The following is a 14,740-nucleotide window of genomic DNA, read 5'->3' as shown; positions in this document are numbered from 1 at the left end:
CTGAGCATCGTGTTGGAGGTGACTTCAGTTTGACCCTGGTCTTCCCTTGAGAGCAATGTCCTCTGGCTGCTCTTCAAGCTGCCCTGGAGCCAGGAGTACGGGCTTGCTTGAAGCAGTGCTTCAGCAGAAAGATGAGCTCAAAACCCCTGTGTGAAACTCCCTGGAGACCTTTCAAGCTTCACCCACCGAGCGTGAGAGTCCTGCAGCCAACTGTGCTCTCAGGCTTCCTCACAGCAGCCTACATCTCAGACATCCACAACTCTGCAGCCCTGCTCCTGCTCCACAGCCCACCAAGCCTCATCAGTGACCAGAGTCTGTGCCAGGCTGTGGGATAAGCAATGCCTCTGGAGCTGGGCATGCTTAACAGATACCCAAAGGCACAGCACACACACTAGGAGCTACCAGATGCTGGGGGCTACAAGTGCCATCACATGAAGTCCTGTTCCCTTGTCACCCAGAACAAGGCACCCTTGAGAGGCCCAGACAGAGCAGGGGACCAGTGCAGGAAGATTCCCCAAAATAGAGATTGTGCCAGGGCTGGCTGAGAGCCCCAGGGATGTTTTCATCCAAACATGTGGCAGAACAGGGGAAAGAGGCTGATGCCCAAATGGACAGTGCAGCTTTTATTAGCTCCCATTCCCAGAAGGAAGGAAAGACTATTGTGAATCTCTGCATTCATGCCCTCAGCAGCCTGCGTGGGGGAAAGCAGAGAGCTTGTGCTGTTCCAGCTCACAAGCATTGGAGCAAATCCCACAGGAGCCAGCTGCACAACAGCAGAAACCTCCGGAAGGATCAACCTGGTCCTGGCTGTCCCGTCCCATCCCATCCCATCCCATCCCATCCCATCCCATCCCATCCCATCCCATCCCATCCCATCCCATCCCATCCCATCCCATCCCATCCCATCCCATCCCATCCCATCTTGCAGGTGCTGGGCACACATGTGGGGAGCAAACCAAGAGAAGCAAGGGCAAGGATGTCCTTTGCTGCCCAGTGACCTGAAGCTGACTCACAGATGTGCAAACCTGTCTGTGTCAGAGAGGAAATATTTGACCCCATGAAATATTTGAAATATTTGGCTCCCATGGGGGAAATGAGCACTGTGGCAGGGCTGAAGGAGCCTGAGGATAATGTGAAGCTCTGGAGTGATGTCCAGGAACACACAACACCTGCTGCTCTCTCCTACACGTGTGTGGCTGCTGTGAACATCCTCCATGGTGCTGAGGGGAATCTGGTTTATCCCAGCTAAGCCACAAAGCCACAACCAGCTTTGCCCATCATGCCACACATGGCAGTTTCAAAGAGGATTGAAGAAGAGAGGTGCCAATTGCATAATCTCCCTTGAAGAGCATCTCTCCTGAAAAGATTGAGGAAAACAGCTGTGGAGAAGACTACAATGCATTTTTTTTCCAGCTGGCATCAGAAGGCTCCATCGCCAAGAGGCACATTATCAGCCAGCTGAAAGAAAACAACGTGGGAATAAATCTTGGAAATTGACAGATAGGAGGGAGGGAATTATCTAAAACTGCTGCTTGGACCCTTCCCCAAATGCAGAGGGTAGATTCAGAAATAAATCCATGTGAGCCTGGCCTGCCCTCATTCCTGCCTTCTTCTGATCCTCTTAACACACCAGTGACACTAACTTGGACTCACAGTAATGCCCACCCCTCTGTGTCCCCACCAAGCCTGTGGACATATGAAAGGAAATGAAAGTACATCTGAAAGGAATGCCTGGGCTGAGCTGCCCACAGGCTGGTTGGCATGTCTGTGTGCACTGGGCCATCCACGTTTAAATAAATACATGTCACTCAGCTACTTCAGGCCTTGATGGTTAATGAAACAAGTGGATCTGATAATGTGTGAAATCCCAGTAGGTAAACAAAGAGAAAGTGGAAACACTAGAGATTTTTACAATTACCCTTCTCCAAGTGGAGTGCCAAAAATTGCTGGTCTGCTCTCAGCTCTGGGCTGAAAGAGGCCACAGCCCCATGGTCTGTGCCAGTGCAGTGGGGCTGTGGACACAGCAGCAACAGCTGTGGCAGAGGCTGCCAGGCGCTCCTGGTGATTAGTTTTACTGTTATTTTCTATGTGCATGAATCGGATGGGAAAAACTCAAAATTCAGTTCTTATTTTTATGGAAGTGTTCATGATGCTCTGGTACTTGGGACAAACTTGCCTCTGCTTCATGAACACAAGCTGCTAGAGCTGTACTTACAGTCCTCCCTCAGGCACTTGATGGCATTTTTAGAGAAAGCAGAAGTTTGAGCTGGGTAAGAGGAGCTCTGTGGCTATCCCCAAGGGCTCGTCACTGCCTCCAGAGCCCTTGTGCTTGGCGACATGGGAAGAGTGCAGCACACTCTCTGCAGTGAGCTGGAAGAGAGTAAAGTCTGCAGGAAGATAAATCGGCTGCTGAAGACAAACACAAAGGGGCAGGTCTTTCCCCCATGCTTGGACAGAAATCCTGTCCTCGTGTCTGAGCCATTGTGCCTTCCAATGGCACCTTATCTTGCTTCCTCCTCGCTGTCCCTTGCTGCCTGGTGATGGTCACAGTCTGCCTGACCTTAAAAGCATCTGCCCACAGAGCTGCCCTGGCAGAGGGACTGCATGTGCCACCATGTGTATTCCCAGCTTGCATAATAGATGAACCCAGTTTCCCCTCATAGAGCCAATAGTGCTGACAAAAGCCCATTTTTACCCCACAGCTGTCTCTTACGATGGCTTTTTTTTCACCAATTTCTTTTTTTTTTTCACATACTTAAGTGACTTTCAGCTATTTGGCAAACTTTCAAGTGGGGGCTAAGCCTTCCTCTGAAAGGGGCTCTGATTCCACAGAAGGAAACTTCCAGTGTGGAATAAAGACTTGTTTTGTTTGTAGTAAACAAGTGCAGTTATAACAAGCTACGGTGGTACATGTGTGCACATGCAAGTTCCCACTCTGGAGATCCTCAGCTATATATAAATACACACGTTCTGTCTGGGGGGTTTCTTGAGTTCCTAGACTTTTCTGTCAGTCTTTGGGCTGCTGGTGAACAGGGTTTGTGGTCATGCCATCAGGGAGGTGTCTGCAGCTCAGTGTCTGTGCAGAGGTGGGAAGGGGTGGCAGCCCCAGGACCGCTGGGGTTTGGAGGGGCTGCAGGGTGCTCTGCAGAGCAAAGGGAACCCCCTCCCACAGTAATGGGGAAGGAAACAGCTGGCAGCTGGCCAGAAGGCAGTCAGCTGAGCCTCCTCTTGTTTTCCCCTTGCTGTCTTTTATCCCTGACTCCCTCCTGCTTTTCTCTTTCTTGCTTTCTTTCCAGTCTGCTCTCCTTCCCCCATTCTTCTCCCCACTCCATTCATCACACAATGAGCCCCAGCCAGCAGCTACACTGAGCCAAGGGAAATCATCACATCCATGTGTTTCCCTAATAGCTCCGGACCCTTTTAATAATGAGAGGGAATAGAAAATAAATGGAACCTTTCCCTCAGGACCCTCTGTGTTTCCCTGTCCTGGCATTCATGCCAGTAGGACAGTGCCATGGGACAGAGGGGCCTGCTTGTGAGTTGGCTGATGTCTTACAGCTTATTATGGCCAGAGGGGTGGCCTGGGGAAAGGGATGAGCCTTTGCTTGCCCAGCACTTAGGGAATCTGGTTGCCATTTCCTTGTGCTTGTTTCTTCCCTTGGAGGATGGCCATTCCTCCATGGCCCAACCCCAGACTGGTGTCTGGCTGGGCCACATGCAGGTGTGCACAGAGTTACACAGGGCAATAAAATCACCACGCTCACCACGCTTAGCCCAAAGCTAATGCTGCTTTTTGCCCATGTCTAGAGGCCAGCACCCTTTGGAGTGGTCCTGGCCAGGGGGCAAGATGGATCCTGCAGGGAAGGAGAAGACTGAGCTGGTGACCACAGCAGCCCCCAGCAGAGACCGGGAAATCCAAGAGGAAGACTGCGAGGGGACAGGCACGAAGCCCTACTGCAAGGTGCTGGTGCTGATGGAAGCACAGGCGAATGATACAGGCTCCTACCGCTGCTCCTACAAGTACATTGATGCCAAAATCGAGGGCACCACAGCAGTCAGCACCTATGTGTTTGTGAGAGGTAAGAGTTGTCAGTGGTGTGCACCTGTGGGCTGGGGGCCTCAGGGCAGCCAGTGCACCATATGTAATATCTGAAAGATTAAACATCTCAGTGTGCCTCACAGGGCAGAGTGTGGTTGCTGCAGCCTCGGGGAGGGGGCTAAGGGCTGGTTCCCTGGAAATGCAGGGGACCAATATCCATCCATGCCGGCAGTGTCCGGGATTCAATTATGTTCCGTCCTGGGGGCATCGCTCCAGCCGGGCTGGAATGCAGGAATTCAAGAAGTGAGAGCCTGGCCTCAGAGACACTCGACCACTAAAAAAAGCACAGGAGTTATCTTCTGAGAAGCTGGGGCTCCCTGAGATGCTGCTGGCCAGGGGTGATAGTGTTTCATAAAGCTGAGACTGAGAGGGAGAGGATGAGTGGTACAAACACTCCATGGGCAGCCTGTCCCCAGACTTGCTGGGGAGTGACAGATCCAGATGCCCCTCTCCATACTGTGCAGGGGCTGCCTGTGCAGGCAGGGTTATGAGGTGTATTTTGGCAGAGGAGGGTTGTTCACCAGGTTGGGGGCTGGAACCTCATCTTAGGGAGTGTCTGCGGGGCCAGTGCTCAGCATCTCTGTGTCCCAGGGGCTCCTCTTCTGTTATCTCCCCCACTGCTCACAGCAGGCTCCAGCAAGATAAATTAACTCTGTCCCCTAGAAACAGTTGGCTGAGCTATTTCTCTTTCCGCCCCCATTTATTAGTTAGTGCAGTTGTCATGAGCCAGGCAGGTCATGACATATAAGATGCATTTTTCAGAAGTCCCAGGGCAAAGCCAATTCTGCCTCTGCAACTACGAAGAGAAAAATGCAGGGGCGAATCAGAAAATCTGGGCAACTGTTGGAGGGGAATTGAAGTCTGTTTTGGCAATTGCTTCCTCTTTCCATGGGCTATGCTGTCCATCCTAAAACAGGACAGAGCCTGTCTGGATTTCAGACATCTGTGAGTTGGACAGGGGTGTTCAGACACTCTAGACAGTTGTATCAGGATGGAGGCAGAGAGCTTCTTAGATACATTGAAAATGAGTACAACCTCACAAGCTTACATACAGGAAGTGTTTTCGCAAGAACTGATTTTCTTTGTGATCCAGCAAATGTCGCTTTTCCCCCTGATCTGCCTTCTCTCACCTCCAGCCTCTCTGCAGCTCAGGAGCTGCTCTCCTGTTTACCAGAGAGTGCACATGGTGCAGGTAAGGGGCAATAAATCCTATATTTTCAGGGCCCATGGGACTCACAGTGCCTGTGGATGGTGTGTGTGCAACAGATCCTGCCAACAGCTTGCAGCACTGCTGTGCACATGGCTACACAGCACATGTTCATACTCAGGCTGTCCCCTCTTATGGTTATCAAGCATCTAGAAAACCTCAGAATCTGCCTTTCCAGACAGGACAGGCTTTCATGCAGGAGAAGGGACATGTCAGGAAAACCCAGGCATGTGGTAAGCATAGCCATTGCAGAACATTCAGATAAAGCCTGCTCCTGCTGAACTGGGCTGCAACGTGAGACTGTCCCTGGAGAGCTTGGAAGGGCTGATGTAAGTGTTGGGGATGTTTGGAGACAGGATGATCAGACCACAGGTTTATCCATCAAGCTCATTTCTCATGTTAAGAGCTTGGTGAAACTGCCAGAAAATATCTGTGCTTGTCTCAAAGAATGGGTTCTTCTGTATTTTACCTGCAATTCAGTTCTTAAATGAACTCTCCATGCATGTGCCTCCTTCCCATGTATCTGGTTAGATGTGTATTTTATTGCAACTACAGATAGTACTGTAGACACAGAACGCCCCATCAGGGTAGGATAGGCTTTGTACAGCCCGCATCACATAGCATGTATTAGCATGTATTAATGAAGAAGATGCTAAATTATCCCCATCCAACCCATTAAGGCAGTCTTAAGGAAATTTGTGGTGTTGTCAGAGATGGGAGGTAGTCGTGAATCACAGGCTCATTGCCAGTCCAGTAAATCAGTTCTTGGCTGCCACCTGAGCTTAAAAGGGACCTCACAGTCTCTCACCTCTGGCAGCTGTGCAGCTCCTCCTTACATGCCCAGGGTTTGGGAGAGGTATGAGAAACATGTTCACACTGGGAAACAAATCTGTGGTTTCAGAAGTCAGCAATCCTGTGGCAGCAAAAATCCCCAGGAAATAAAGTTAAGAACTCTCTGGGCAATCCATATTTTCCTAAGAGGTGACCAGTACAGTTTCATGAGTGTGGGTTGTTTTGCCTACACTGTAGAAAAAGTGCTTCACACATGCATTTGCAACATGACTGTCACTGAAGCAGCAGCTTTACTTACCAAGAATTAAAGGTTTATGCACTTAACAGTGGGAGCACAGGGTTGGATTGGGTTTTGCCAAATGTGATTTGAACAACAGAATCCCCAAGTGAGGATCATTTCCAAATTCATCTTTCACTTGTCCCTTTAGATGGGTCTCTTTAGGGGTTGGGTATCAGAGGGAAAGAATATCAGGTTGGACAAACAGATGTCCTCATGCTACACTCCCTTGAAATCAATTGTTTAGCTGAAACACAGGTGAATAAAACTAAATGTAGGCCACTGGGATCATTTGGTCTGATTCCAGTGTACCAAAAGCTGTAATATCTCCCCTAGCAGGACTCTGAGGCAGCGTAGTGCCTCCCAGATGGAGACCCATCATCCACTTATAAAGCCCCCTTCACCCAAGGGGCAATTTCCATGAATAAAGCCAATCATGACCATGTGCTGGATGGACATTTACAGGGGAGAGAATCTGGCAACACCATGCCTTCGAGACACTAGAAACCAGTCTCTATTCAGAGCATCCCATGAGGCATAAAACCCTGTGGAAAAGGGCAGGTGGGGGCTGATAGTACAGAATAAATCATCTGTCACTGAGGCCATGGAGCAGCCTCACAATTCTGTCTCTTCTGATTTTGTCTTCATCCCATTTACTCAGCCTGGGTCGCTGCTGATTCTACACTGGCTCTGCACAGAGTTTAGTGTAACATCCCTGGCCTTGCTAAGTCATTTCATAATTATTATTTTGGGGTGGTTTTACTCTTCCTGTCAATATTTGTGCTTGCAGCAGTTGGGTGACAGTGGGGTGGCAGCCCTGGAAAGCTCAGCTCGTGTTTATCTGCCAGCCGGGATGGCTGCAGGATGACATCTGCATTCCATGGTGCTGCGGATCACTTCCTCGGCCGGCAAGGTCGAGGAACCAGGGCTGCACCGGGGCAGTACTGGCCCACCAGGGCAGCACAGCTCCACAGCCGCCAGCTGGGCAGGCACCGGGCCCAGGACACGACGCACTGGTTTCACAAAGGGTCAGGCTCAGGCAGAGACCTCGAGAGCTCCAGGAAAGGAGAGGTCATTTCCCGCACTGCCCACATGTCACACAACTGCCGCTGCACCGGTGCCATGTTTGGCGGGGAGGAGCCGGCTGCCTTGGCATTCCCAAGCTCCAGGTGGTTCCTCTGACTGTCACATGAGGCAGATGGGGCTGAACAGCTCAGCACCACTCCCTCTGTGAAGCTTGTGCTGTGTTAAGGAAATTCAGAAAGCCTCCTTTTCTACAGCTTGTTGCCTTTTCCCAGGTTTTTTCTTCTTTTTTAGTAGTTGTTCTCCTCATATCTTTTCTACAGATTTTGAACAGCCATTTGTCAATAAGCCAGAGATCCTCCTCATCAACAAGGAGAACGCTTGGATACCATGCCTCGTGTCTATCCCAGATCTTAACGTCACACTGACTTCGGTGAGAGCTCAGCTGCTGGGAGACTCTGGACCTAGATGTATTGCATTTGTTCTGCATTTGTAATTGCCTGAGTGGAAGCATGACAGGCACTGCCAGGAAAGGAAAATGCATGGGATACATTTTCCATGGAAAGTACAAGCCACTGGCTTCCTCGTTTTATTTGCTGGTTGAAGCTGTGTTATCCAGTTCCCTTGGGCAGACCCCACGGGTTTCCTGCCAACCTTGCTTGTCTTCCCTGGAGCTCTATGAAACAAAACAAGACTTTATTTCAAACCTATTTCCCCACAGCATCCCCTGTTTGCCTCGTCTCTATGATCTACACCCCTCTAGGTGTTCGGCATCCCCACAAGGGAGGAGGCTGAGCCCTGGGGGCTCATGACTAAAAACAACTCTCTTATCAGTTTGCTTTTGCCTTTTTCCCTTTTTTTTCTTTTTTTTTTTTTTTTTTTTTTTTTTACAATGCAAATACATCCTTCCAGGATGAGTGTTACTATTGTACAAAGGCCTCCAGGGACACTCTGGGGGCCAGGGGCCTTTCCCTTGCCCGGGAAGGACACTACCCAAGGTCAGCACTCATCCCGGTGGGCTGATGTTTGGGACATCAGAAGAGTTTCCTTAGCTATCTCTAGAAATTTCCATTCCTGGAAGTCTCTGGCCCACTCTGCAGACAGGGAGGCTCATGGTGCAGGATGCAGCTACTTAGGGTAGAGGGGAGGCCACGATTCCTAGATGGCAAACCCTCAGGGGGAGAGGGCAGGAGGCCAGCATAGCATGATGCTGCATCGTTTCTTACCACAAAAGAGAAGTGTTTGCCAGCATAAAGCCTGGGAGGGGTGGAGTGGGAATGCTATTACCCTGTGATTTCAGTTGACAAAATGTTCATTTTTCCAGCAAAATATCTTCATCCACCCTGATGGAAAAAGCACTTTCTGGGACAACAAGAAGGGAATGCAGGTACCCACACACTTGATCAGGGACTTTTTGTATGTCCACTGTGAGACTGTAATCGACAAGAAGGTCTTCAAATCCAATTTATTCATCATCCATATTACAGGTGAATATTTGGGAAGGTTCAGGGGAGCAGTTTGGGTGTCTCTGAAGTCCATCATTGTGGTTCATGGGATTGTTATGGTCCTCTCTAGCTACACAAACTCTGCATGGTGCTTATATCTCTTCTACTGTGTGTCGGACAGAGACACAGTATGCAGCAGGTCATTCCCAAATCTGTAACTGCACAGCCTGAGTCAAAGAGTTACTAGATCAGAAACACATTTTTATTTCCTCTTCTGCATCAGGGAATGAGCTGTATGACATCCATCTGTATCCCAAGAAAGCCGTGGAGCTGCTAGTGGGAGAGAAACTGGTCTTGAACTGCACAGTGTGGGCTGAGTTCAACTCCGGTGTCCGCTTCCAGTGGACTTACCCTGGCGAACAGGTACCAGCAAACAGAGCAGCTCCCCATGCACTGAACTGTTGTCCTCTAAGTTGCCCCCTCCTGACCCTTCATTGTTCCTCTTCACATCATTGGCAGGGCTCTGCTTCATAATCCTAACCATGCTGTGCCCTGGCCATCTTGTTCGGAGTGATTTCCCATTTTTTTTCTCCTGCAGCAGAAGGCAGACAAAAGGAAGACCCCTCTTCCTGGCACAAAGCTCCCTCCTCGCCAAGGTGTTACTACTTTGGGATTCTTGGGAAAACACTGGCTTCACTTTCACCAGTGCAAATCCAGAGCAAACGTGATTGATTTAGAAGGAGCTACTCTAATCATAAAGCCCTTGTTACCGAGAGCCTGTGAGGTGTTCCTTCCCCAGCTGTGTTTTCTCCTTCTTGTATCCTCTAGCTTTTTTGAATGATGAGACAGGGGAGTCCCTTGAGAACATCACTCAATTCATGGGGCTCCCAGCCTGGTTCCTGGGCTACAAGGGCAAAACATACTAAGATCTGACCCCAGCCTGAGGCAATCAATACACAGAATATGTGCCCTTCCATCCCTGAGGATGGCAGTCAGTTGTGCAGAAACCTGTCCAAGCAGAGACAAGCACTGAGCATCAGGACTCAGAGCTGTGAAGAGCCCACCCACACAGCCCCATCCCGTTGCTGTCTTTCATCCTCCTCTCTCTGTCATCTCCCACAGATGAAGCGAGCAGTGATCGAGTCCGAGCGCTGGTCCCTGCAGACACAGACGGAGCTCTCCAGTGTCCTGACCCTCCACAATATCAGCCAGCAGGACCTGGGGAAGTACACATGCACTGCCGCCACTGATGCCCAGATTCTGAAGGAGAGCATTGATGTCATTGTGCATGGTACAGTACCTGCCAGTGCCCTGCAGAGCCACAGCCAGAGCCCAGCTGCAACAGAGCCAACCATGGACTGCTTGGGCAGAGCAGCTTCTGAACCTCCATCCACTCTGCTTTAGTGAAACCCAGCCCTCCTGCGCCCCAGCACCATGCTGGGAGCAGAGTCACATTCAGCAAGGTCCCAAAAGGGAGGGAGATGCCAACATCAAATTTGCCCAAATGTGGTGGAATGGCAGCACATGCATATCTTGCAGCCCTGTGGCAAATGCAGTGCCCCTGTGGCATGGCAAGGAGCACCAGCTGCGGGTGCACAAGGCACCACCTGCTTTGGGTGGCTGTTTCTTGGCAGCAGAAAGTCACAGGGCAGCCCAGCCTTCCTGGATCCCCAATGGTTCCCAAGAGGGAGACAGAGGCATCTCTTCAGCTGCCAGGATCTCAGCTGAACTATCATGACACCCCACCTGTCCTTGGTCCATGCTGTTGGGCCCTGTGGAGAGCAGCAGAGCTTTGTGACACCCTACCTCTTTGAGTTCTCTTCCATGGTCCCTTTTTATCTTGCAGAAAAGCCCTTCATCACTGTGGAGTGGAGGAAGGGCCCGGTGATAGAAGCCACGGCAGGAGATGAAGCCGTGAAGCTGCCAGTGAAAGTCGTGGCTTACCCCCCACCAGACTTCCAGTGGTAACTAACCTTTCTTGGCTTGAGCCACCTTCTTCTCTCCTCCCTTTCTCTGCCAAATGGGGTAGCCTAGCCTGGCTTCCTTGCTAGGTCCCTCTGTGGCCAAGATTGTCACAAATGTCACTTTTTTTCCACCCATGGTGGTAATTTCTCCCATGTCCTGGCTCTCAGCTGCACAGCCTGGCTTGGCAGCTCTGCACTGTCTGGAGGGGCCAAGTGGAGTTCCCACAGGAGCTGCCCCTCTTGTCCCTCTGCTGTGGCGATCACAGCTGCCCAGAGGAACAAGGTAGTGGGGTGGGTTGTGCACTTCATCATGGTGCACTTCCATCAGAGCTGACTGGAGATGGGAGCTCTGCACCCACTCACTGCTCAGGACAGAGCTACAACACCCCTAACCCCACACACATCTGTGTGACGCAATGTGCAGACTTATAACTTGGGTCCAGGGAAGGCCCAGGGATCTCTCCAGAGAGGTCCTCAGTGCTAGCAAGGCACCCAGACTGCACTCCTGTGGGGACCAGCAAACCCTTTGTCCAGCTACCACTGGGACACTTCCTCCCCATGGCTGCATTTTCTCTCTGCCTCCCCACAGGTACAAGGATGGAAAGCTAATTCCCAAGCAATCTCAATCTTCAATGCAGATCAAGGATGTGTCGGAGCAGCACGCTGGGACATACACGCTGGTTCTGCGGAACAGGCTGGCGGGGCTGGAGAAGCACATCAGCCTCCAGTTAATCGTCAATGGTAAGGGGGGGCCAGGGCTGGAGCTGGGGGGAGAGTGCTGAGCCCATGGCCCCAGCCTTTGGGCTGCTGTGAGAACAAGTCCCCATTGCTGCCCTGAAGCAGTTGGTACCTACATCACCTCTTCCTCCCCCATGCCACAGTTTTGTTCCTGGCTCCCTCAATTTGGGCAGGATATGTCATTGCTCAGGGGCCACTTCCCAATTGCAGTTGGAGATGCTCCTGAGGATCCCTGACTGATGTGGACTTGAGAGCAGGGCAGCTGCCACACAGATGAAGTCTTGATCTGAAGTAGTTCCTCTGGGTGGGAAGCCCCTATGGAGTTTTCTCACAGCAGAAACTGGTTCTAGTCATGCAGGAAACAGATGCCTGTTGAAAAAGTGCTGGAAGGGAACTGCTGCCTGGAGATGTGTCTCCAGTAGGCTCTGTGGCCCTGTGCTTTGAGCCCTGTATTATCCAGACAATTCCACTCACCAGAGAAAGAAGGAATGATGTCACTTGAATCTGTTTAAGTATGACCTGCTATGCCTTGCAGGCCTGAGTTGCCCTGAAAGCCAGAGAGCTGTAGTGCCCAGGCTGTCTATAAATGAGCCTGGAGAGGGCTGTTAACCAGGAGGGCTGTGCCAGGTCTGAGGATGCAGCAGCTGAGCCTGCAGCTGCTCACAGTGTCACTCCGATCCTTGCAGTTCCTCCACGCATCCATGAAAAGGAAGCCTCTTCCCCAAGCATCTACTCCAAGAGGAGCCCCCAGGCTCTCACCTGCACTGTCTATGGCATCCCAGCACCAGAGGTGATCCAGTGGCAGTGGAGGCCATGGATGCCCTGTCGGATGTTCTCCCGACGCAGCCTGTAAGTGCCATTTCTTCTAACACTTGTGTCTTGTCAGGCCACCATAGTGGTTTACTGGGCTTCTTGTGATCATGGCTGTGCCCCCAACTGTGTCTTGCTTTTGCTCTCCCACTCACAACATGGCACCTTGTGGGAAGGCAGAGTGGAGACACTTGTTGTCCATGTGGGAGTTTTGCCCAGGCTAGCTGGTCCAAGATACCAAAAGCTTCCACAGCATCCTCTGCATCCTCAGCCTCCTGCATCTGTCAGTGGATATCCATGGCCCAGGCACACCTCACAGCACCTGCAATGAAACCACTGATCACTGTGCTAATGGGGAAACTGAGGCAGATTGCAGGACAAATTGTCACAACCCCTTGGTGAGACCCCAAGACAGCAGCTGGGCCTCCTGGCCACTCCTGCCCTGAGGTCCCTGTGGCTTTTCTGTCCTTTTTTCTCTCCTGGGAAATAAAAGTGCTCACAGGGCAGCTGCTGCTTGTGGGGAAGATTTGCTGAATCCTGGGGAAGTGCTTGATCTCTGTCAGCTGCTGGGATGATTTACCTGGGGCAATAGGTAGACAGGAAGGGTGCATGCCCACTGTCCATGCCCTGGGAAGCTGAGGCGGCATCAGGCAGGGCTGCAGTGGCATTTTTTAATGACAACCTCACTGGAAGAAGGAAAAGGGATGCTGGGGAGTTGTGGTGAGGGTGGAGAGCAGTGAGGGTGGAGGACATCAGGGTGCCTGGAGGAAGCCAGGTTCTGGAGCCCTGTGCAGACTTTTGCCAAGCCAGGGACACCAGAGAGCTTTCCATTGCATGCAAGTGCACTGTGGACCTGTCAGGAAGCAGAGGGCCCATGAATTATGAGCACTGTCTCTCAAGGCCATCATATTTCTGCCTAGCACAGGTCCAGAGGATGCAGGAGGCTTCTTTCTAGCTTCCTGTTGTTTACACAGCTCACCAGTGTGTTTGCCCCTCCAAGGGCTCTGCCCCACAATGCCAGTACACACTTTGCTACAGCTCCTGGCCCGTCAGCTCCCCTCTGCTTCCCTGTCACCCGAACCCTCTCCTTCCTATCCCAACCCACATTTTTGAGCAGACCCTCCCATCTTCCACCCCAACCTGCATTTCAAAAGCATCCTGCAGGCTGCAGCATCCCAGGTCCCTGATACATTTTTGCACCTCTCCCCACCCAGGTGTCTCAGCTTGAAGAGGAACTATCATTCCCCAGTGAGACACAGCAGCAGCTCTACTTGGGAGGTCTCCCTCCTGGCTTTTGCTGAATCAGGGGCAGCAGGTGGACCCCTGGGTGCTATGCCCTTGGGTATTGCACCATCTGCTCTCCAGGCCAGCACCTGCCAGTGACACCCCTGACTCTCAGTGCCAGCAGGGTTTTAAGGCCTCGGTGCTGAGCAAAATGACATCAACAGTTGCCCTAGGCACATATGAATCAACTTCACTCCTGCCTTTCTCCACCGTTAGCAATGAAATATGAAGTCCCAGGCTTGCGGATGAAGACACTGCTTGGGATACCTGTATCTGTTCCCTGCCTCAGTTTTCACACCTACAAATTTTTACTTCACTGTTAGTTGCAAGGCGCCCTTATAAAGCACATCAGAACTGTGTAACTGAAAGAGCCAGGAAATTTTGCAGAGTTATAGGACAGGGCCATCAGTTCTCTGACACAAAGCTGCTTTTGCTGCCTTTTTCTCAGCTAACCTTCTGTCTGTGTCTCTTCTCTTCCCCCTGCTTGTCCCTGGCTGCTGGATTAGCAATAGCAGGCACCGGGCAGCAAGGCGCCATCAGCGAGACCGGATGCCCGAGTGCAAGGACTGGAAAGATGTGTCACAGCAGGATGCCGTGAACCCCATCGAGAGCATTGACACCTGGGTGGAGTTGGTGGAGGGACGGAACAAGGTGAGGCTGTATTCCAAACCCATCCTGGGACAGGGAGCTGGATACGGGCACGGGGCTCCTTGGCAATCAGCCAGGAAAAGTGGCCTGGAAAGGAGCCTGGCAGAGACAGATTTGGGAGGGCTTCACACCTCTGCTTCTAAAGTAGACTTTCAGTGGGGCTCCACAGTACCAGGCAGCCTCAGGGCAAGGGAAAGCTGTCATCTTTGAGAAATTACCCTGTGTCCAGAGCCTCCCACTGGGGCTGGCTGCACAGGAGGGAGTTCATGGATGGTTACTGAACACAGGGTGTCCAGCTAGGGAGGTCATGTGGGACAGGTGCTATGGGGGCTTCCATGGCCATTTCTGGGCATTTTGCATGAGCTGTGAGAACCAAACCCCGCAGAGCATCTGGGACAGGAGAGCAGGAGTCACAAACTGACCAGGAAATCTCTGCCCTTGGGAAGGTGCATG

General features: G+C 51.5%; 1 protein-coding gene across 6 annotated transcripts in view; it reads left to right on the top strand.

Annotated features, from left to right (window-relative positions):
• FLT4 (fms related receptor tyrosine kinase 4) overlaps positions 1-14,740 on the top strand; it is a 57,532-nt gene that overhangs the window by 23,451 nt on the left and 19,341 nt on the right. For 5 of the 6 annotated variants that reach the window (XM_062502558.1, XM_062502559.1, XM_062502557.1 and 2 more), the window contains exons 3-11: positions 3,808-4,079; positions 7,722-7,831; positions 8,723-8,885; positions 9,127-9,266; positions 9,966-10,134; positions 10,690-10,807; positions 11,397-11,548; positions 12,232-12,394; positions 14,146-14,290. In XM_062502558.1, coding sequence (XP_062358542.1) covers positions 3,808-4,079; positions 7,722-7,831; positions 8,723-8,885; positions 9,127-9,266; positions 9,966-10,134; positions 10,690-10,807; positions 11,397-11,548; positions 12,232-12,394; positions 14,146-14,290 — 1,432 coding nt within the window. The remainder of the gene's footprint in view (positions 1-3,807; positions 4,080-7,721; positions 7,832-8,722; positions 8,886-9,126; positions 9,267-9,965; positions 10,135-10,689; positions 10,808-11,396; positions 11,549-12,231; positions 12,395-14,145; positions 14,291-14,740) is intronic. The other variant, XM_062502560.1, reaches the window with a different exon arrangement.

Source organism: Cinclus cinclus, chromosome 14 (genome assembly GCF_963662255.1).
Source record: "Cinclus cinclus chromosome 14, bCinCin1.1, whole genome shotgun sequence".
In the NCBI taxonomy this organism is placed as follows: domain Eukaryota; kingdom Metazoa; phylum Chordata; class Aves; order Passeriformes; family Cinclidae; genus Cinclus; species Cinclus cinclus.
This window is presented reverse-complemented; position numbering and strand designations above follow the sequence as displayed.